This window comes from Python bivittatus, unplaced genomic scaffold (assembly GCF_059951505.1).
Source record: "Python bivittatus isolate LINGU-HERP-01145 unplaced genomic scaffold, Pbiv_v1 ctg000100_np1212, whole genome shotgun sequence".
Lineage (NCBI taxonomy): Eukaryota > Metazoa > Chordata > Lepidosauria > Squamata > Pythonidae > Python > Python bivittatus.
This window is the reverse complement of record NW_028277038.1, coordinates 6,602,078-6,625,972: the sequence shown is the minus strand read 5'-3', so window position 1 is coordinate 6,625,972 and position 23,895 is coordinate 6,602,078. Positions and strand designations below refer to the sequence as shown.

The window sequence follows — 23,895 nt, the reverse complement described above, 5'->3', positions numbered from 1 at the left end:
TTAATGTTCTCCAAAAAGAATGGAAGACAGGAGTAGAAAGTTAAAAGTGGAAGACAAGGATGAAATTGAGTGGTGCAAATGAACTGGATTTCCCCCACTATAGTCATTAAAAAATAAAAGTCCATCTTTCATAGGAACCAGTTCTGGAAAATTAAAAAAAGGAAAATGTGGAAAGTTCTAATATTGTTTTAAATTAGGGGTCAAGAGAAGCAGGAGTCAATCACCAAAAATTATCTGGTGGTCTACTAATCTAACTGGCTCTAAATGGAGCAAATTGATTTTTTTTTTGTTTTTTTAAGTAGGCAGGAAGAGATTTCTAAATGCCTTTTCAACATCTTGGGAATTCTGATAATGAAGTGTTCTCCCTGCTCCATCTAGACCAGGGGCTTTTAAGCTGGGATCCATGGATAGATTTCAGGGAGTTCCAACTTCATTTTCACTACTCTGTAACCGTAAGTAATTCATAGCTTTTAGATTCCGAAAAGGTTAACTTCAAAGGAGAGCATGGCACAAAAAGGTTAACAATTTCTCATCTAGACACTGAACGGGCTGACCTAGAATTTATTCCTGTTTGACTCCTCCAATTCTGCCTTTCTTCCCTTCCTTCCCCTTTGGGAACCATGTCTAAGGAGCAAAGAACCTATAGCTCTCTAGGTATAGTTGTCTAATCTGGAACCCACATTTAAAAAACAAATGGAAACAATTTCAATCCCACCTCTCCATTCTCTTTGGAGTCCTCCTCCTCCTCCTCTCCCATGCCTTGCTCAAATCTTTATACACCTTCTGGATTTTCAGCTAAGATTCACTGAGTTCCACCAAATGAAAAGTTGAGTCCAAATATGGGGTGTTTCTAAATGGGGCATCTGCTTTGCAAGCCAAAGATTGGCTGTTTCTATTGAGTGGAGAACTTCGAGTGCCTGAACCCACAGAAAAGCATTTATGCAAGATCAATAAGACCGACTGGGCAGAAGGTATCTTTCCACCTAGCATACATTTGCAGTATTTATTTATTTCCGCATAGAAAGGAACCCAGAAATTCAAAAATGTAAAATACAGCAGGAACTTACATTGCTGCTATATTAATGTACTTCCCAACCCCCGTGCGGTAAGTTTTTGGTGTGTGATGTTCCTTCTTTGGGACTTCTTTGATCTCCCCCTTCTTTGCCTCCTCTTCTTGCTGGGCCTTCTCTCTTTCTTTAGCAACCTTTGAGAAAGCAAATGGAGCCATATCAATCTTCCAAAATAGCACAGAGGTCAAACAGGCCAGAGAGCATGGTTGGGCTGAAAGCTGAGACGGGCAACCGTTGCACAAAGTTCTCCTGTCTCCTTGCCCTCCATGGCTTCCTCAGTTTGGAAGAAGAAAAGCCACGAGAGGACACGACAGAAACCCCACCAAGACAAGACTGCTGTTGAATGAGGGGGGCGCTGTCTGGGAAGCTGATGGATTCTGAACAAGGCCAGGCATTTCTTGGCAATACCTGATCAATCAACCGTCTTCCCTAGAAATAGAATTTCTGCAGAAGTTGGAGGTGGGAGTAATGCTGGCAGGCAGAGAACAAGATGGAATGGAGCTAGGATGTACAAACTATGCGATAAGTCATTGATCTCACAGACACATCATTCAGGTCATGGGCCAGCCTGCTCCACTAGCTTCAGGGTGCAGAGAATGGGCTGTGTGGCCCAAAGCTTTTCCCACCTTGTAGAATAGCAGAACTGGCCTTAAACACTGCTGTTCAATAGTGATCTGGTCAAGAACTAACAACAGAAGGCCAGAAAATGATTGGATGCTTGATTTCTGCAACTCCACCCAAGAGAACCTGAGCATCCGTTAGTTTTGCAACTCCATATGGCTTCCCCAGCTTTCCAAAATGGAAGCTTTGGGCATGCTGGCCCCAAATAAATGGGAACAGGAGAGCATTTGCCAGTTGCAGGGCCCACTGCTTCAAAGGAGGAGGAGGTCCACCTAGACCTGTTGTCCTGTTGTCTGTACAGCCCCAGAAAGATGCTGCCAAGAAGCACAGACTTAAACATAACTATTTTCCCCCTCCCCAACAAAATCTGGCCTTGAGAAAAATATGCTTCAGAATATGATGGCTGTCTTCTTGCCTATCTTAATTCACTCTTCTAACTTAAGGGCCTTTCAGCATCCTGTTTTCCCAGGGGGCACGCAAGATTCCTTCCGAAAGCTCACATTTAGGACCGAAGGGCAAAAGCACTGTTTCTCTCCCTTTTCCTTCATGCCCAGAAGTATTCCATCTGCCCACTGTGGCTGATAGCTTTTGACAGAATGATGCTTAGCAACTTCTGATTACTTACTGCTACATCTTGTAAATGCAAAAATTCCAGTCTCTCTCTCTTTCCCATCCCTCAAAGAAAGAAAGAAAGAAAGAAAGAAAGAAAGAAAGAAAGAAAGAAAGAAAGAAAGAAAGAAAGAAAGAAAGAAAAAGCAAATAGAGAATTTGGGAGAGTGAAGGGTACGTGAGCGGCACACAATCAGTTTTCTTCCTGAACTCTTTCTACTGGCAAGTTAATGCCACTGCTTCTCGTTCTTACCTGAGAATCTGCTTCTTCGTACGGATCAACAAAAACAGTGGTTGACTCAATTTTTATTTCCTCCTAAGAAAAGAGAACAGAAACAAAAAAATTGCACAGGCTTGTCGCTGTTTCTTGGTCCAGAGTTGAAAGGGTGAACGTACCTAAGACCATTTGACTTTTTCAGTTTGATTTCTGCCGAACGACACTGACCTTGGGACGATCCGTTTTGGGATCACTCTCCACGTTCTCCATCGCGGTGAGCGTCTCAAACCCGCCGACCACCCTGGGGGAAGGAAGACAAATCCCCATGGAGTAAAGGAATGCAAAAAACCCACCTGACTTCTTCAAACGTTAGAGGAAGGAAAGAGCTTTATATGCCAAGCTGAGGTAGGAAACAGAAGGCTGCTCGGTGGTAGCCTTCATAAGTCAAAGTGAAATCAGAAGCACTAAATGGAAGACAGCTGGAGTGTTTAAAGTTGTTTCATTTATTAAAGAATGCTAATGACATATTCCAAATCCAAGGACTTTGGGGAACGTGCCTTCTTTTCAAATCTTTCACTGTGCTGCAGACAATCTGGGGTGGGGGGTTGAGACAACATTTTAACTGCCCAAAGCAGAAGTCACGGCAATATCTTCTGCAGATCCTACCACTTTTCTTGTCTAAAAACCAGCTAAAAGATGGGCCTCCTTTTGGTGTGGGAGGTCTACCAACTTTCATCCGGCTATTCTTCAAAGTTCACAAACTCTGCTCTTTCACTCGGTGGGTCAGCTGGGATGCGAATGTCTTTTTACCTTTCTTTTGGAAGTGGGTCTGAGCTAGCTATGGAAAAACAAAAGGAGGAACACGAATTGCAAAATCTGACCCTACAGCTTACTCTATTTAAAAAAAAAAAAGTCTACTTGGAGTTCTGTTTGAATTATGGGCAGTTCTCCATTTGGTATTGTGAGATAAATACTTTATTATTATTTTAATTTATCCAAAATAAAACCAAGAGCTTCTTCATTCTCTTTGCTTTGAAACCTGCAAGGGGGATAAAACTCTTCAGCGGCAGCTTTTCAGACCAGCTGCTATGCAAATTATGTCCACGAAGCTTGGAAAACCCACAGTGGCCCCGTTTTTTCCTGACAAGAGATTTTCTTCTCATTGTTGCGGATTCAAAACCCATCTGACATTTTTAATTGCCCCTGGAGGGCCCTTACGATTTAAAGCTTGGAAGCTCCCCTTCCGTGTTCCATTAACATGAATATCTTCTTTTGGGGGGAGGGGGGTCTTTCATTAGGACTTGAGATCATTCAAAATGTCCAGACCACCACCTGCTGCAAAACTCAAAATGTTCATCTTTTTTCAGTACCACTGTCCTTGTACAATTCTATTCAGAAAGCTTTAAAAAAAAAGAAACATAGATGGGCTTAACATCTGAACTAATCAAAAGCACAGAGCAACACATCATCATGAAAATTGCTCTTTTGAAACAATCTAGAAAAACTGACAGGACAGGCACTTCCTCCTCTTTGCAACAAGTAGCATCTGGAGTGATACAGTGCCATACAGTGACCTAAATAAGTGTCTCTTTCAACACAGAAATGCAAAGGTCTTCCCCATCCCTTAGCTTTCAGCGTTTGGAAACCTCCCCTTAGAAAAAACCATGCTGCTCCAAGAGGCTGATTTTAGTCCCAATATGACCCAGGCAAAGACAAAATCCATGTTCCAAGTAGTCATAACTGCTAGGGCAGATCAGGAGAAAATTGGAGAAAAACACGTCAACATTTCAGCGAGGGAAGGAGCAGATGAAGTTTGTCCTTTAGAAGATGAGCTCTTCCTTCCCACCTTTGCTCCTTGATGCAATTTTCAGCCCGACTCGTGTTCATTTTCTCCCCTTCCCCTGCTTAAGTCTAGCTTGCTGCTTAGAACAATATGCACCAGGTTTATATATACTTCCATGTAAGCCAATCCATTTAAACCTCTCTCTCCTTAAGTATTGACTTGGGGGACAGGTGGCTGTGGCTTTGTGACTGCCATAAGGGCTATCTCATCAGCAGTTGAGATGACTGGCTAGGAAAAGGGCACCAATGTTGATTGGGCCTTGCGAGAGTTACAGGGTCCAACCAATCAGCCCCCTGCAGAATTGGCTTTTTCCATTATTGGAAGGCTGAACTTCAGAGAGCAGAAGAACGACCCTTGATCTGTACCAGGCGGAGCACTCAAATTATTAATGTCTGAACAGACTCCATGCTTTTAGACCTTTCAAGCTAGGCTCCAATGGGGACAACAAGGAAAGCTTTGATTTACATATGGCAGAACACTGGTTTCTAAAGAATTCTCCATGAAACAATCATAGCATTCTTCGCTTGGGCTGCGTTGGTAAGCATGTTCATGAATTTGAGCTATTTTATAGGAGAGGGCGCTTGCAAAACAAGCTTTCTCCAATCTTTTTTTTTTTTAAATAAACTGGTTGCTACAATGACTGCTATTAAGATAACTATGAAATGTTGCATACGATATCGTGCAATCACTTGGTTTACCTTCCAAATATGGTGTGTTTCTTATCCAGGTATGCACAGGAACGGAAAGTAATGAAGCTGGTGGGGAGGAAAAAAAAAAACATGTCATAAAATGAATCCATCAAGAGCTTCCAAAAAACCGAACTGCAGTGCCACAAACAGCTGTGACTCATTTCAGCCAAATTGTACCAGCTCGAAGAAGATATATACCGATCTCAACAGATGGAATGGCAGAGAGTGGAAACCAAGCTTCAACCTTTCCAGTTGAAGTTGGAAACATTTCTAAAATGAGCACTGATCATTTGTTATCACAGAATTGGCTCTGTAATCGGCTGCTTCTGAAACCCAGTACAAGATGCCAAGCCCATGACTTGGTTGATTAAGATTTAATTCACAGCATTCTTGGAAGTGTGTATTTTACACATGATGCGATGCAGGAGTGAGCCAGAGGCCTCTCCAGAAACTACTGAATTTCAATTCGCAGCAATCACACACTTGCCTTTCATCCAGTTATCTGTGGCACTGCTTGTGGGGCAGAGTTGTGTGCGAACTTATGCATGTAAAATAAAACAAGATACATATCTGGGGAGAGAGATGTCTGGTGACCTCCTAGGTTGTGTGTGTCTAGAAGAACACCTAGAGGTTCATTGTTAACAGGGCACATCAGCCAACTCTTAAAAATAAAAGGCCATTAGAGGCACTGGAAAACTGTTTTGGGAGGTCACTTGGTCCAGTCTCTAAAGAAAGACCAGCAGAGATTGGTTACAAAGAATAGGGTTCAGTGTTTAGTAGTTGTTTTTTAAAATCTTCTTCCAGATGGTTCTCAAGATGCCCTACAGGCATTTTTTTTTTTAATGACAAAGTACAGATGCAAACATTAAGCAGATGAAGATAAAGAGAAGAACAGCTTCAGGGTTAGATCCAACCTGGAGAAGAGTTCTCACTCATTAAAGGTTTCCACGTCCTCCAGGCGGGAGCGTGCTATGAAATCAGAAGGGTCAAATCGCCACTTACAACTGAGACTTATTATTGTTGGGCCCCGTATTGGCCATGCTGAGGACGCCTCGTCCCGTGTGGGACAAGTTGGGCTTGAACTCGTCTTTGAACGGCTTTCCCCAGTACGACTCTCCTCCTGAAATTAAAACACGGAAATGTTCGAAAGCCGGCCCTGCTTCCACCCTGACAGAATGAGGACGGGCAGGGATGAAGCTGGGAAGATGGATTTGCAAGCACTTTCTACACAAAACAGAAAGTCTACATGCTGCCTCAAGGCAACTCTTACATTGCGCCACAGCTATTCAGATGCACGTTCCGTGGATGGTGGAGGAGATATTTGTACTCTGGTTGGCTCTTTGGTCCAGCTACCCGCAGTGGCCTTCTTCTAGACTTTGCACAACAAAGTCTAGATGGTCTTACCTGATCCCCCATATCCATCATCAACCCAAGCTCAATGAAAAAAAGAACACACACAGAATCAAGGGATGCTGAACTCTGGACTTCACTTCAAGTACTGTAGAAGAATCGAACCTACAGACCCTCCACCCACAGAAGAATCCATCCCTAGTGAATCCCAAATTTTCGGCTGTACAATTTACAGGAAAGACAAAGGAGCAGCTTTGTTGTTACTACTGCTCAATGGCTAGGTGCCAGAAATCTTTGCCAGTTCCCTAAAAAGAAACCTAGTCAGTTTTATCAGTGGATCCAAATTTACTTTCTGCCATTGGAAACAGCAAAGCTTTGAAAGAGAGTTAAGCACCTCTCACGCGCAATGTTCACTTTGCACTAGGAGAACTGTTCCACCTCCTTCCACAGGAGACATCTCCATGGAATCCACTCAGGATTCCTAACCTGCCTTACTGCGTCTTTCTGACTTTTGCTCCTGTACAGACCCAACGTGGAATCTCATCTGAATCCCCCCCTGCTTGCATGGCTGTTACTTCCACATTGCTCAAGGACAGATGAAGTGCTTTCATTTTCCTACAGTATTGGTCCTTATCAGGAGCAAAAAAAAGAAGAAGCTGAAAAGGCTCATTTCCATAATTAGTGAGTCAACCTCTTATACTCTCCACTGACAAACCATGAAAGGGAGTAGATGTATTTCTCTTTTGCAGCGTTATCTGAAACAAAGCAACAGGCTAGCTGTGCATGTGAAGAAGTAATTTTGTTTGGAAGGGGGAGGGAGTCTTGGAAAGAAACTGGGTTTGGGCTGCTTGTAAGAGCACGCTCAAGAGTCCTCTGGAGAAATTGTATCGCTGCAGGACAGCAGTTCACAGAGACATCTGCGGCACTCAGGAGGTGCCTGGCGTGTGTGCTCTACCCAGCAGCTGGATACGTCATCAAGCGCAAAGAGAGAATATACTGTAGATCAAAAGTAGAACTCAACCAGCAGCACAGTTGAACCTTCTCCCCCTACCCACTCCTGCTGCCCTGCAGGCAAACAGAGCTGTACATACATCAAATTCTTCCCCCTTTAAGGAGAACTCAATTCAGTTCATTCATAGGAACTCCTGCATTTCCCCTATATTCTTAGCTGCCCTTATTGAGAAACCACCAATTCAGAACTCTCTCTATGGACTACAGGGACTCTCCAAGTCACAGGCACCTTTTCCAGGTTGGCTTTGAGCTACTCAGGGGTTGGTACACACTGACACTTCCACGGGACCCATGTGAGTCCCATGTAAGGAGACAAACAGACATCATCTGATGTGGTGGCATTGTTTTTCAAAAACACAAGTGCAAGAAGGGGACTCCCTCTGCTTTGGGCCACTACGTTCCTATCAATACACAAGTAGTTGCAGATATTTATTCCTGTTTCTTTTATCAAGGAAAAGTTTGGCTCCCTCTTGCTAGCTGGCTAGATTCCGTCCGTTGATGCTTTTTCAAAAGCTAAGCCAAAATAACAAAAGCCCGTGATGTTTCAAAAGCAGAAGAGGCAACTGGGACATGCCAACTTCTTGGACAATTGTAATGTTACAAGGAAGTGGGTTTCTTAATGGGGAAGGAAGGAAGGAAGGAAGGAAGGAAGGAAGGAAGGAAGGAAGGAAGGAAGGAAGGAAGGAAGGAAGGAAGGAAGGAAGGAAGGAAGGAAAAGACAAAGAGGAAGGGAGAGAGAAAAGGAAGGAAGAAGTCAGAGAAGAGGGAGGGAGGGAATAAAGGAAGGAAGGAAACATCTTGCTCAAGCTCCCTGCTTCTTGGGAATTATTCTGCCTCCTTATTAAAGGCTGTAAGGATTCAAGAAGAGCTTTTGAGCAGAGAAATATCAAGAGACGGGTTGCTTAACCCTTCCAACATTCCTCCCCAGTTCTGGCCTCCAAAACAGCCTCCCCATTGCAGGGCTTCCAGCTGCAGGAAAACAAAGCAAAATATTTTACCATAACCTACATTGTTTTTTTTTCCAGTGTCCCCCTGTTGCAAAAGGGCACAATTGACCCAAAGAAATATGGACACAATCTGCTGCTTTGCAAAAACTGCAAAAAGAGAACAAGCTTACAAAACCTTTCTGCCCGCAAATAAACGGTTAGCGCTCTCTCTTTCTACAAGAATTTTCCCCTGCAGGGTGGAAGGCTGGCCTGGGGTTAATTATTTATCTTCTAAGCAAGTCACCCCCGGAAAGAAGATGCAGTGGGCAATTTTGGTTGCCAAGTTTTGTTCTTCCCCCTCCTAGCATGTTGAGACCTGTGCTGGCAAACAATGGAGAAGGGAATTCTAGGAGAAACTCAAAGCAGATGGCTTTTTTTCATTAAAAAAAGTAAAATAAAATCCACACTACATAACTTCTTTGTTAGAAGTACAGGGTCCCCAAAAGAGCGAATCAAGTTTGGAGCTCTTCAGCAGGCTAGAATTTGGGTAAAATCAAGAGTGAGGGATTGCAGAGCAAGAAATATGGTATGATTTTGGAGCACTGAGGAGGGTCTTTGGCATTTAGCAGACTGTGCTCCAGAGCCTGCTGCTAAAAGCTCAAGCAAATTTTTGCCACCTGAAGGGCTGTCGGGATAAAGGCACCAAAATATCTCCCCCCACCCCTTTCAGGAATACATATTTTAAATGCAACTCCAGGCATAGAAAAAACAACTGAGAAATGCTTCTCTTCCTTTTTTGATTTCCCCCAGGAAAAACAGACACACATGCTTGTTTTTCCCCACGCCTTCAGCCATCTAACAGTAGCACAGATCTATCTAAATACAGTGGAGTGTGCTCACTTTCTGTCTTCCCCATCTGTTTCTTAAAGGTTTCCATTACTGCAGAATCAAGAACCGGGTGTGGGATCAGCCTCTAAGGATTAGGGACTTTACCAAAACTTGATTTCTGGATTTAGTTACGACGATGTCCCGTTACTGGCTGCCTCTCAATTTTGCCTCCATATGAGGCCAGCAAAGCGGGGTTCGGGTCAATCTAGTTTGGTTGAAGCGACCAGGGCCTAAGAATGAGATTAAACTCAGAGGAGAACTTCCATGCTTGACCAGAAGCAATTCTACAACTGCTCGCTCTCTCTGTCTTTCAGGCTAAATAGGAGCAAGAAGCCTGGCGTTTTTTATTTTTTTCTGTCTGCTGTTCTTGAAATAAACCGATTCTGGTGGGGCTTTGGAAGAGGCCCTGCAAGTGTTTGGAGAAACAGGGTCCAAACTCCAGTGGTTGTCGGAGAAGGTCACAGCTCTATGGTGGAGGCCCCATTCTGAATGCCGGAAGTCCCAGGCTGAGCTTCTTCCCCCTTCCCCAATCGGTAAGCCAAATGTGTTGGATTACAACTCCCATGCTCCCTGGGCTGTACTGACTGTTGACTGCAGGCCAATTCCTCTGCAGTGTGCCAGGCCTGAGAAGGCCAGGATGGACAACACTGGTCTGGACAATCCAATGGCCTGATTTATTTTAAACCCTTTAATACAAATACCGTGCAACCTACAGCCATGCATGAAATAACAAACACTTGTTTCTGTTCAACATTAAACTCAGCCAAGAGAACACTGCTTGAATTAACCCGACATTGAATCCTAATTCAAACTCAACTGCGGCCATAAAATACCCCCTGCAACAGAGGTCCTATTATCAAAAGCTATAGACCAAGACTGGCCACATTTGAGTTCCAAAGGGCCACTTGGAGAGATTGGTTGAGCCCGCAGGGGACTCTTGGAGGGGGTCGGCGTGCCCTTCTCCCTAGCTAAACAGCTCTGTCTCCAGGCAGATCTCTTCCTCCTAGCAACAGGCTTACAGGAAGAGAATGCAATTAGACTGGGTGGTGTTATGCCCACCGTTCTAAAGAGCCAGAGAAGACAGCCGATGAAGGGAACCTGGGCCTGAGTACCCAGGCCATTCCTGCTGAATTCAGGAAGTCAAAACAGCAGCACACTCATAAGCAGAAGTCATCACTTCAGTTTGCTCGCGTACAAAATAATAAACACTTTGAAGACGAAAAGGCCTATTGAGGAAGAGAAAGTAAAGAACATTCCTAATTTGAGGCACTGGAACAGGAAACTGTGTGGAGTGAAAGAAATGGAATAACCACTTGAGATGCCTCCAAATCAATCCAAGTTGCCTTTTTTCCAAATAGCTCCATTCTTTCTTTCTCAACGATTGAAAGCATCTTGAGCACACACTCCTATGGTCAATGTAAGTTATCCAGAATAGGTATTCTTTGGTTTTTGTTATAAGCATGAAGGAAAGATAAGTAAGACTCTCATGGCTGCTTTTCATCTTGAACTTGTTGACTTTAAATGCAGAAAATACGCTAACGTGGGTGGGAAAAAAAATGGTTTCGAGCTGCAATTCATCTAAGTTGTGAACCCAAAAACACAGATCACAAGTGGTACAAAAAACTAAAGATCAGAAGGAGTCTGGTAACACCTTTTCAGACTACCCATTTTTATTATTCTTTTTATTAAGGTATGAATAATTTAGTTTATTAATTTAATAATGACAGCAGATTCCTCCTGCTTTCTGCTACCATAGACTAATACGGTTCTCCTCCTACAACGTCTACAAAGAACTAAATCACATAAGAGGGAGGAAGAAAACCTGAAATTTTTACCTGTTCCAGTCCCAGTTGGATCTCCTCCTTGAATCTATGCAATCGAAACATAAAGAAAATGTAAGGTGGGAGAAACGCTGAACAGCAATGGATTTATTGCTGAGATCATTCAAGATGTTATTTTTTATCAGCAGACTTGGGAAAAGAAAGCCATTCTTTCTTATTTCCTGCTCCTTTTATCATGGCACTGCCATAATCAATCAGTTATCTCCTGAAAGGACCAAATTACAGTAATCGGGTTTTCAGCAGCTGAACAGGGAGTGGGGGAAAAAAAGGGAAGTCTTCTGGATTGGCAAAGGGGAAATAGCTTAGGCTGCAAAACCCTCAATTTCTCCAGGCGGAATTCCTCACAGGGTAGACTGTGGGTCAGAGTCCAACACAGAGGGAGGACAGTTGAGTTTCCAGCTTCTCCATTTCCATGGCTCTCAAGGAACTGAGCAGGGAAATAATATCTTGCCACAGGCTTTGAAAACCTGCTCTCTTAGTTGGCAATGCTGGCTAAAACAGCTCAGCGATCTAATTCCCAAAGATGAACCCAGAAGTTCATGCGTCACCTTGAAGCGGTGGTTTGCTTAAATATGATGAGCTGAATAAGTCGTAATGGGCTGGGCTTAAGCTACATGGCTGGGCTTAAAGCCACGTTTGCAAACAGCAGTGGCCACCTTCCCCCAGCTTGCTAAGCCAAAAACAATCACATGGCTCATGGCTCTGAGGATGGGAGGTACACAGCCACCTTCCTCAATTCAGACTTAAATCCTCCCCATTAGAGGACTGCCAAAGCCGGTCTCAACCCCCCTCCACTCTCAGGTCATGCATGCAGTGTCCAGGGGTGCCTACAGTGCGTCCTGCCATTGAAGCCCGGATGTCAACGATTCACACTGCTTCCTGCAGGGTGGAACCTGTTACAAACTGTTATGGGAGTTGAAGCCTGGCCTGTCTTTGTTACAACGTAGGAGACAATACTAAGTGCAATGGTATGCGGGAATGACCTAGGGAGACAGGGGGAAGAGCCACAGCCAGGGGAACGATCGGATAAGAGGCAGCTGAGCCCACAGAAGGAATGGAAGTGTGGAGAGCGTCTCAGAAGGGAACCTCCCTAGTTTCTTGGGCTGTAAAGGCGAAGGGAGAGAATTGTCCTTTCAGACTTGCAAGATTTGGTTAATGTAACCTTACGATAAAGTAGAATTAGTTCATTTGGGTGCGCTTCCTGTCTGGACTACCTCACAAGGCTGACACTGACAAACCCAGACTTGGGGGTTGATGCCTTCCTGTCGCCCACCTAACTCCAGCTTCAGCCTCTACAAAGCAAGAGGCATCTGAAAATGCAGCTTCTGAGGTTCAGCAGCTGACAGCTTGACTTATGCAACGGGGGTTGCAAGGCAAACAAGCAGCCCTCTCTCACTCAGGGATATGTTCTGTTCCTGTCAGCCTTAGTTTATGTCCACTGCAGCAGCCAATCCAGAGGGGATGGCAGCAGCAGCACCAGGGCAGCCATTAATTAAGATACAGCGACTGCTCTCTAGTTTGCAGACCAAACATTTATGTCTTTGGCCTTCCAGCTCAATACTCACCACAAAATTACGAATTGATCGGTGAAATATGGTCCCGTCGTAGTATTTTTTCTTGCACAGTTTAATGAAGTTTTCACAGGTTTTAGGGGTCTGGGAAAGGAAAAAAAAAAACAGCCTGCTTATAATTAAATCAAGGTTTCTTTACACAGGAAAGTCACCAACTGTATAATTCACGGCACGAACAACAGCAAAATAGCCATGGCTGAGATCATTCTAGCTTAGAGGCAGAGAATCAGCTGTTCTTTAGTGGTTCCCTACTTAGGCAACGGCCAAGAAGATGTGTGGACGCCCAGAGTTCCCCAGCCGACATGGCCATAGCTGAGAACTTTGGGGGTTGATCCACACATCAGGAGTTGCCCAGGTTGGGAAACATTGATCCAGATGTTTAGAACTGTTTGCCATTTGTCACTCATCAGCCTTAAACCTCAAATACGGGACACAAGAAGAAAGAGAACAGCATGGTGGAAGATGTTCCTGGTCTGACTGGATTTGGGACAAAGTATGAGAAAAGAGCCCTCTTCCTTTGTCTTATGCAACAAGATGTGTTGTCTACAACCAAAGATACTTCCCTCTTTTCTTCCACTGATTTATGCCCTGCCTTTCTGTCCAAAGAGGGCTGCTTCAGGTATCATCAGCAAATCACATCTTGGCTTGACCAACCCAACAAACCCAGATATGGGACCTTAAGGCTATCTGCCTTTCCCCTACAGGGAGCAGACACAACAGGTCTCTCTTCCCCTTCTCTCTGGAGGTAAAAACTCAGTAACAAATGATCAGCAGAAACCACCTCTACCTCCCTCTGCCTATTGGTTCAAAGGGCCAAAGGAATTCAGAGAAAAGACATACAAGCTGGGTTTCCATTTCTTTGTGAATTAAAGAATAAGCAGATTTTATGCCACTTGGCACCCCAACAACAATAAAAGAAGCCACTGACAACACAAGACGGGGCATTGTTTTGCAAAGTACTTTTTTTTTTTAAGGGAAAAATGAATTCTCCTTGGAGTGAGAGCCCAGGAGAGAACACACAACCACATTTGAGCACTCAGTAAAACGATAATGAATTTAGCGAATGGTGGGAAGGGACCAGTGACTTCTTTCTTTTGCAAATACTCTGTAGGCTGCAAATTATTTTCCCCTGATTATATTTATATTTTTATACACACATATATATATATACACACACACACGCACAGACACACTCTCTTTCCACACTCATGGAAAGAGCCTGTTCCCATGGCCACTGTGTGCGCATCATGCAAGGTGCATAGCATTCTGGCAAGCAAGCAGTTGCCTTAGCAACGTTTCTGAAAGAGAATACAGGAAAAGCCAGTTAAGGCTTCTTCGCTCCACTGGAAAGAGAAGTCAGTTCTTTCCTCCTTTTCTCCCGCCATTTCTTCACTTACATAACAATCCCAGATTTTGGAAATTTCTGCTTTAAGTTCTCTCTCAAGGAGGGGGGAAAAAAAAACCTTGCTCGGGTGTTCCACAATTTGTCCAAGCAAAAGGATGTTGGAATGGGGGAAGATATGGTCACTGGGTTAAAAAAAGAACAAAACCAAACTTCACCATGGGATTTTGTATTTTTTCAAGATTATATGACTGGGAAACATGGGAGAACTGAAAAGGGATGTTATAGAAAAAAAAAATATATATGCAACATTGCAAAGAGGAATTAAAAACAACTTGGCTCTGAGATACTCCAGGTTGCTACGTGTCAGTAGCTCTTTGACAGAGCTTGGCGAAATCTACAAATCTTTGACTGAAGATATTTTATTTTAAGTCAAGTTCTCTGCAGGTGGAAGAGACATGATCTGGGTTACAACCCAGATACCCCCGTTTTCTTTTTGCAATCAAGAAATGCAATTGCTCTCCTAACTCTGCCAAATCAGTTGTGTCATCCATCTTCTACTGTGTCTTCTGATAGATATAAAATGCTTGTTTTCTGTTTCGGGGAGCCACCCTTGAAAAATAAGGTCCACACACAGCAAAGAAGATAGCACCGAGCTGGACAAAATACGCATCCATGTCATCACCACAGATTTCCACCTCTTAGCAGCCCAAGCCCGTTCCTGCTTCTTTCAAATGCAAAGCACATGAAGAATTCAGTCGCTAGATTGAAAATGCATTTCCGTGCTTTGCATCTTTAGACATTCCATCCTTCCTCTCCCATTTGCTGCTTTATATGTGGACCGTCTGCAATCAGTTCTGTCCACCTGCATCTACCCCAAGTCCTTTTCCCTAAAGCACACAAACACCCTGCCTGCCCCTAAAGGGAAAATCCATGGTGGACGATGGGTGGCGTTACCAGGAAGGGCTGAAAAGGAATTAAAGGACCTTGGAGAGTTCTCAAGAACCTATATGCTCCAAGGCAGTTGTCAATTCAACCCAAGTCCTTGAAATCTCTTGGGCCTTTTCAAGCTGAGATCTTTCCTAGGTACTGCCTTCTTACTTATCAGATTTGTATGCTGCCAATTTCATTGTGACTCACACAGGCATGCAAATTTGATAAATATATAAAAATAAATGCTGCTTTTGTTACTGCAGTCTTTTTGTTCTCCTTGCTTCGTTATTCAAAGTCCCAAGTCTTGATTGATTAGGGTAGTTTACAAATATGGTACAAACAATCAAAATGTCCCCAAGGAGGAGAAGCTTAATGACTGGGCCCACAAGTAAGGCACGGTGCTAGTGTCTTGGCAGGTCCATTGGATTATATTTTCTTCTTCCGTCCATTCATGAGTCATCCCTGCCATTCTCAACTACCTTATTTTGTCCAAAATGATCTCCTTCAGCGATACCTAACCTACTGGCTCCTGAAATCTTCACAAGTACATACAAGAGTCTTCAGTGGAAGCCACATAAACATGACTTGGTTTCAACACTTCAAATCAAAGAGATGCATGTGGCACTGCGCCACTGTACAAGAGTGTGATTCCAACAATATAAGGCTCTTGACAGCCATCTGTCAGGGTTGCTTTAATTAGGATTCCTGCACAGAGCAGGGATCTGGACCCCATGACCTCAACAGCCTCGTTCCAACTCTAGGATTCTTGAAGAAGTCTTCCAAAGCGCTGAGGCAAACTACATCTAATTGCAAGAAAAGCCACCCAGAATTTAGACCTAAATCCCCCAAAGACAAAAGCAACACCAGCAACTGAATGGTGCTTGAAATGGGTGATGTTGTGACATCAAGCTAAACAAATTATTTAAAACAATCCACTCTGGTGCTATTCCTAAAAACGAAAGCTATGGAATCCTTCAGCATTCATCCCCTCATCTCAGTGTTATTCAACAAACAGGGAGAAGAATATTTGGACTGGCATATATTTTGCAGGCACTAAAATATATACCAGTCCAAATATCCAAAAATCACCCATTCTCATATAATGTTGGCATTCTTGCCCAGAAACTTGCAGGATTTCTGGTGGAAACAGCAATACCTCACAAGGTTCTAGCCATTCAACTAAATAAAAGAAGACAATATTTTGTATTTAATACCAGGAGAGCTCTTAAGGAACTAAATAATTATTCAACAATGGAAAATCTGAAGACAACCTAACAATTGAAATGTGGGTCAATAAGGCTTCTTCATCTGCCACACTACAAAAGGTTGAAGTCAGAATAATACAACATCAAAGGCAGAAACCAACATTTTAGCAAATCCAGGTAGATTCTACACATTATCATAACTATAAGAGAGTTATCATCAGTAATACCCTTGATAGGTGGCAAATACGAAGGGGTTTCTTATCTGTTCTTTTCTACTAATTATTTTTGAATGAAAATCACCCCCTTTTCTTCACATTATAGATTTATGTCACTTGACAACTTGTCAATTTTTCTTAACTACTGTTCAATTTTAAAAAAAGGAAAGAGCCATGGTTCTGTTTCTTCCAAAACAACTTTAAAGTCACACCTTCATTCCGGGTCCTATCTGACTGGTCTGAAACCCCACCACAAACAGTTGAACTCCAAGCTCTGGAGCACACCTGGAAAAATACCCATTAAAGCAAAAGAACTCCCTTCCCTCATGTGGCACCTTCCAGGCAAGTGGGACTAGAGTTCCCATAACTCCCTCCCCAAATCATCACCACCACTGGGGCCCATAGGACATATAGCACCATCTACCTTGAGGGTATGGATCTGAAGACATGGTAACCAATGGTCATGAGCAAGACTATCTCCTTACCATGTCGCAGTGCAGCTCCAGGTTGAGATCCCCTCTGTTGGTGTGCAACCGGACATAGCCCTTCTTCTTCACGAACTGGTAGCGCACCACATCATCATCAATGGCAGCTGTTCACAGAGGCAAAGGGCACATCCAAATGTTGGTTTAATGTGTGGCACTCCCTTTGCAACTAACCAGACTCCTTTGCCTTGCCACTTAGGATGATTTTCACATTGCTTCTGGATGACAACACAGGCACTGCTGAAAAGCAAGCTTTTCTTAGCTGGGTGGCCTGAATTTGGGAGGGTCGGCATCCCAGATGCTGCTAAACTGTGGGAATTAACCTTAGGCCCAGGCATCCAAGACTGTCCCTCCCCTGTTAAAATCTCAGTGTTGACGTACAAACATTGTCTTTGCTCTGGGATTCTTTTTTAAGATCTAGCCATGTCTTTTTCATAGTTTGACCAAACAAATGCTGGAAAGAAGTTATGTTAAGAGAGATCAGGACTCTGTCATCCCTCGGTGGGAAACGTCTCCAAAAACAGAAGAGGACCCCAACTGAGGTCATGGGAGAAGCCACCAAAACACCTACTCAAAAATGGGCTGGATCCTAAGCCACATCTTAGGGGTGGGTCTATGGAAGGAGCATGTTGGGGACCGTTCCATTCTAACCCCTCCCTCCTGGTCATATGACCTAGAAAAAAGCATATGTCACCTCCCCAGGCTTTCTGGTGCATGATTTCCAGAAGCTGTAATCAGAACCCTTTCCTTGCCTTGTGAAGCAGGAGATAATAAGAACAGGGTATAATAGAGCAGAAGAGCATCAAAATCAGGCCCAAGGTCCTGTGAATGGCCAGAAACGCCTCTCCTCCTGAATCAGGGAGCGCGGACCATGGCGTTATGACCACAGTGCTGGAGAATAAACCTGCGTTTTTCCAGATTCAAAGCAACAATTTGCTCCTCAGAGAAGCCCACTGGCGGTCTCTGAAAAGGCCCCTTCTGCTCTCAGTCTCAGAAGCCGCAGCGGGGGTGCGGGGGTTTGTGGGGGGAGAGATTCCCAATCGAGCTCTACCTGCTTCGTGCGTTGTCTCCGGGGCCATGGCCGTGGATGTGAAAGAGGCGCTGACTCTGCCTGTGGAATAGTGAGCCTGTTAAAACAGCAACAGATGGGGACATCAGGGAGACATTTGGAATATCGAAATGGGAAGTGGGGGGTGTGCACCCACAGCGGCTGCCAGGAGAGGTTGCCTGTTCTAAAAATGGTAGCCATGGTGGGCCCATGCAGACTTAAAGCAGATGGTGACTGATTCGATTTCGAGGCCACTCAGAATGACTCTGGACAGCTTAGAGTTTAAACAAAAAACAGCAAAGAGAAAATTCTATCCTATTACTATTGATGCAGTGAGTCCCATTCATCTATGTCAGTGTTTTTCAAACTTGGCAACTTTAAGGTGTGTGGATTTCAACTCCCAGAATGCCCCAGCCAGCATGCTGGCTGGGGCATTCTGGGAGTTGAAGTCCACACACCTTAAAGTTGCCAAGTTTGAAACACACTGTTGTATAACAACAACACCCTCCACTCCCTTTTGAAAATGGCCCTTGACAGATCAACTTACCGCATTCAACTTATCCACCTTCTTCTTCTCCGGCTCCTTCATTGTGGCGGCCAGAACATCGTCCCCTTTGAATTCTTTGTAAAGCTCCAAGAGGGTCTCCTGGGTCTCGATGTTGGCATTTTTCAGGTAATAAGAAGGGTCGGATTTGGCCTTCTCCTCATCTGCAACACATTGTAACAGTTAAGCAATGGTTTTACTAACCTGGGAAAACTGGTAACTGGCCCAATTGTGGTTCCAGTAAGACACCACCTGTTTCTGGACCCTCCAAAGATGCAACAAAGCAGCAGAGCAAAATATTGGGGGAAGGTGATAGGAATCAGCATGAGCTTGGTTGTTTGCTTGGAAACATTTAATTACCCAACTAGGTAACATCATCAGTGCTAGTGAGGGTGGGGTTTGCTCCCTGTTTCTATACAGTAGCTTGCTCTGCCAGTGTTGGTGGAGGGTTGGTTTTCTCCTTGGTAGTTCCTTCATTAGGGTATTGTTTTCTGCTTGTTTGTCTGGTATTAATCCCCGCTTATCTGGGTGTAGGATGCTGGAAAGGATGTGTTCTGGTCTTTTTGTTTCCTTCTTAGCTTTTTTTATTGTCTCTTTCCAATGGTGTGCAAATGTGGTTTATCTCTACATGTCTATTGATGGCTGATTTGTCTAAAGGCCAAGCTTCCAGGAATTCCCTAGCATTTTTGGATTTAGCTCTAGGATGCTCATAGTTTCCTAGTTGAAACTATGGTTGAATCTGTCCATATGTTGTGAGATTAAGGAGTTTTCATCGTGTCTTCTGACTGCTCATTGGTGTTCAGAGATGCACTCTGCTAGTCTTCTGCCTGTCTGTCCTACATAGTAGCTTTACAATCCTTACACTGTATGTCTGCACTGTATATTGTATACAACTACAATCACAAAGAACCAAGCTCAGAGAGCACCAAGGACTCCACAGTTCAATCCTGAGCTACAGATATTCTCTTCTACTGGAACTTTGAGAGTTTAATCTTGATACATCTTGAGGTCACCAGTTTTGGGAAGGCTGCAGAGAATAAAAAGACGTGAACAAAACACCTTTGGGGCTTTGTGGGAAATTAAAACAGTATCTTGTTTTTAATAGAGAACACTATGCTTTGAGCTAATCCAAAGCCTCAACTTGGATTTGCCGTTGCTAACTACCTCCTTATAGGTCTCCACAATCCTTCTTACCCGGGTCAGTCACTTTCAAATTGTTCTTCACGTGGAAAAAGCTGGAGACGTTAAATTTGTCCAAATGGGTGGGATCCTAAATGAAATAAATCAAAGGAGAACATCAACATCAAAAGCGTTGGAGCAAAAAACTGCGCTGCTGATAATTCAACCACTTTCACGTTTTTGCAAGCCACAGGGGCAATTGGACAGAAAGCTTTGTTTCATTCCTGCACCGTCTTTGAGGGTGATGAAACTTGATGCGACGGGCTTCCAGAACAGTTTTCGCCACCGCCGCCAAATAAATAAATAAATAAATCCGACAGAGTGGGCAGGATGAACGCACAATGGCCTGAATCCAAAGGGAACCGAGAGAGTGGCCGAAGACGTCAGTTCGAGTGCAAATGGCAGAACTCAAGATGAATGTGGCATTGTGTCTTTAGATAAGGAACCTTCCAATATTCCATTGCCACAAACTCGCTCGAGAGAGCTGATTGCTCCATCTCTCATTAAATGACATAATTGCGCCTTTCACTCAGCCCTGAAATTGTTTGCTTTCGCTGGTAAATAAATCTTTAGTTTTATGGCTGGCAGTAAAACCAAAAGACGTTTAGTCAGTCAAGCTGGGGGGAGGGGAGGGGAGGGGGCTGCAGCCGAATTACAACCCTGTGGCTCCCCTCCCTTCTCTTCTCTGTACCATTTTGATTATTTCACTTTGTCTCCTCACCTGCCTTCTCCTCTGCAGAGAGCAGAAGGCAGTCTCTTCCACAAGGTTTTACTAAAGAAAAGAGGGTTTCATAGACCAAGGGAGGAAAGGTGGATGAGGTGCGTGCTGATCGTGCAGTCTGCCTGAAAAAAACAGTTCCAATACTGTCCTGATGCATCTTTTATGGACGGTGTAGGCTTTACAAAGAGATTAGGCAAAGTTACTACCTGACTGCAAGATTTACTACCTGATTGCAAGATGATGACCTTCATTCGAAACCCCCCATTTCTTGGTAGGTGAACTGCAATGGTTTCCACCACTGCCTAAAAGCCCCCGATGTCCTGTCTGAAAACTAACGAAGCTTTTTCTTGTTTTTTTTTTTTTTTTTTTGCTTTTCACAGCAGATGGACCCATTCCCCAACTAAACCCTGGGTTGCAAAGGCATCCTTAAAAATACAGAAGACGCTGATGCTTTACTTCACCTCTGCTTCCATTAAAAAAAAAAAAATTAAAATACTCTAAATCAGCCTGGAGATCAGAAAAAGCTTCTGCGGGGGCCTTGGGACCCATCAGCACCCGATTTTCTACCTCCCTGAATTCATGGCCTCTCCCATTTGCCCTAAAGGAGGACAAAAAAGTTTGCTGTATTGTTAGGCAGAACAAGATAAATTTGGGTGCCTTGAGTTACCTCCAAGGATTAATCAACAAAGGGAGAACATCTCAATCTTTAACCCAGGATCAGATGTTGGCTGATGTCTCCCGACAGCGATGGATGTGATGAGGCATCATTTCAGGTTATAACAGGTCTTGTTTGAGAGAAGAAAGTTGGACAGCTTGTGTGCTCGCTCACATGGTGGTTTAATAAAGTGGAATTTGGAAATTATCATGGGTCTGATATTTTCATCTGAGCTGCATGGGCAAATCATGCATATTTTCTTCTCTTTTCTCTGTTGTGTGTGCGTGTCAGGAGGGAGGCAGGCAACACAGAAAGCTTTATGGACTAACACGTGAGGTTCTGCATGGCTGGATGCGTCTCCCCTAGCACAGTTGTTGGACATCTGTTAAAGCAGATCTATCTGTGGAAACAAGTCTTCACAAGCAGAGATTTCTCATGTTTTGCCCCTGCTTCAATCACCAAAAATTTAACGGACAAGGATAGGGAGAGAAAGAGAAAAATGAAGCTGGAGATTTCCTCCCGCCGTGGCTGGTGGCCAATTTTGTCAAAATGATATATAGCATATTTGGGCTCAACAGAAGACCCGTAAGAAATTGAGGGCAGGAGAGGAGAGTGCCAAAAACAAAACCCACTGAGTCTTTTAAATCTTACCTGCAGTGTAATAATATCTTGCCTAGAAAAGGGTTCATCGTTCAACAGATCTTTGAAGGACTTTGTTTTTATATTCAGCTGCTCAACCGCCTTAAAAAAAAAAATGAAGAAATGGGGAATCAGAACGGAGGGTTGAGAAGCATTCTATAATTTTTCTCCACTGTCTTTTCAAACTCGACAGGGCAGGAGAATGCCAAAGAATTCTCAGCCAGCCCTGCTAACGGTGGTATCACCAGGTAAGTGTAGGCAAAGGAATTTCTGCTGAAGAGACAGGAGGCCTGGATGTGCTTTGGAAATGTTTTAGAAGAAGCCCTTGGGTGCTGAGTGGGCACGTCGCTATTTATTAGAGCAGCCTAACTTTTTTCAGACTTTGGTGGAAATTCTGCCACTCAGAAGCATTAACTCATGCCGTTTCTGCAACTCTTGCTTATAGGAGCACAGAAAAGAATTTCATCTCGCTGCATTTGTTTTTTTTTAAGAGGAGGGGGAAAGTGCAAATACTCTTTCTCCAAAGGAACACATTGGTGTTTAGTTAGCCCTTATATTAACCAATAGCAATAGCCACAATTGGAACCCATTAATAAAGCATAGAACTACTGCAGCTACTTAAATAATCTCTCTCTCTCTCTCTCTCTCTCACACACTCACACACCATTAATCATGCAAGGCCAAGGATTGGGGAGGAGGTCTCTCCCAGCTGCTACCTCTTGTCCTCCCACCAGCCTCCAATTCTTCTGCTGACTACATATGTTTGCAACCTATGAAAAATACAGGCAGGAGATTCACTACAGGTAGTCCTCGTTTAGTGACTGCAATTGGTTCTGACTCAGTCGTTAAGTGAACACGTGGCAGAGAGAGAGAGAGAGAAGTTGTGAAGATCGCTGGCTGCTGCCATCTCATTCAGATAAAGTTATTTCTTACAGTGTCCTGTGCCTGACCCTTCTCCCCACCCCCTTTTCCCCCTTGCAGAGCAGGGAGGTTGCTTAAACAAGCAATCTCTTCCTGAGATGCTTTTCTCCATAGCACAGGGTCCCTAAAAAGTGCTAACTGCAAGTTAACAAGCTCAGCTCTGTGACCTTAATTAGATGACTGGAACCCTGCATGCTGGCAGCCCCTGCCTGAAACTGACCAGACATTAATCAGTTTCATACTGAAGGCTTTTGTCCTAAATACAGGCATTGGTGAATTGTGAAAGGTCATTGGCCAAGGCAGTCGCTAAACAAGGACTACCTGTAGTTGTGCATACAGGCCATTTGCAAATATCCCTACACAGAGAGCAAAGCCAGTGACATTTAGGGAAGTGGTGCAGTTGTGTACGCAAGCCACGGTCTCAGCTTGACCCTATCCATGTATTATCTGACATGGGGTTAATGCACGAAGGCTGCTTAAATATGCTTTAGAATGCAGATTTGGAATGAATTCAATTGATTAATTAGGAAGGGATGAATTCACCAACATTTAGACTGTTTGTGGCAATTCTGTGAACATCAAGAACACGGTCAGGAGGCCAATTCTGAACAATCACTAGCCATGTGGGGTTACAATAGCTTCGTATTTGTGGGACATTTTCAAGTCAGGAAAAGGCATTCCTCCTCCGTTGGCTTGCACTGGGCTCCAGAATGTTCAGTGCTATTTTTTTTCCATTCAACCCAGAACATTTACAAAGGGGATCCAGAGGTTACGACGGTGCAAGCTTTTGTCAGCCTGCTCAACCACAAGTTCCAGTTGGAAGGAGGCAGGAGGCTTAAAATGTTAGAAATTAGCTGTGTCCTTGGAACGAGGACTTGTATGACAGCTCACAGGAGAAGCCACCTGCAATTCAGTCTACCATAAATGATTTCAGGGTAACATTCTTTATGCATTAATTGCGTAACCCCAATGTTAATGCCTTCTGTCACTGGCTGAGAATTCATTGTGAAATATCCGGAGGGCATACATTTGGGGAAGGTTGGCTCTCCAGCCATTTCCATGTATCCATGCATCATCAACCTTGGAGGAGACTCTGTGAGGCGCTCACCTCAAAACCAAACACATTCCCTGTGGTCTTGATGGCCACGATGTGGGAGTTATTGGTGAACACCGTGAAAAGCACCGGGCAGTGGTATTTACCTGAGTTGAGGAAAGAAAAAGAGAGAAATGAACACAGGCACGGCACACTTTCTGCTGGCCTGACGCCCCCCTGGACGTTTGTTTGCTTGTCTTAATTTAGTTTAGAATCAGAAAGAGCCACCAGCATTATTGGTGAGACAAGTAATGGGATTCTACCACTGGACAGGATTTC

General features: G+C 43.9%; 1 protein-coding gene across 2 annotated transcripts in view; it reads right to left on the bottom strand.

Annotated features, from left to right (window-relative positions):
• PPIL2 (peptidylprolyl isomerase like 2) overlaps positions 1-23,895 on the bottom strand; it is a 40,866-nt gene that overhangs the window by 1,807 nt on the left and 15,164 nt on the right. For both annotated transcript variants that reach the window (XR_003086672.2, XM_007422435.4), the window contains exons 7-19: positions 23,632-23,723; positions 21,615-21,704; positions 19,603-19,678; positions 18,412-18,572; positions 17,868-17,943; positions 16,817-16,923; positions 12,631-12,720; positions 11,060-11,093; positions 6,052-6,169; positions 5,059-5,115; positions 2,746-2,818; positions 2,554-2,616; positions 1,068-1,204 (exon numbers count right to left, since the gene is read on the bottom strand). Coding sequence is in view for 1 of the 2 variants with exons in the window: in XM_007422435.4 (XP_007422497.1) it covers positions 1,068-1,204; positions 2,554-2,616; positions 2,746-2,818; positions 5,059-5,115; positions 6,052-6,169; positions 11,060-11,093; positions 12,631-12,720; positions 16,817-16,923; positions 17,868-17,943; positions 18,412-18,572; positions 19,603-19,678; positions 21,615-21,704; positions 23,632-23,723 (1,174 nt within the window). In the remaining variant the exon portion in view is untranslated. The remainder of the gene's footprint in view (positions 1-1,067; positions 1,205-2,553; positions 2,617-2,745; positions 2,819-5,058; positions 5,116-6,051; positions 6,170-11,059; positions 11,094-12,630; positions 12,721-16,816; positions 16,924-17,867; positions 17,944-18,411; positions 18,573-19,602; positions 19,679-21,614; positions 21,705-23,631; positions 23,724-23,895) is intronic.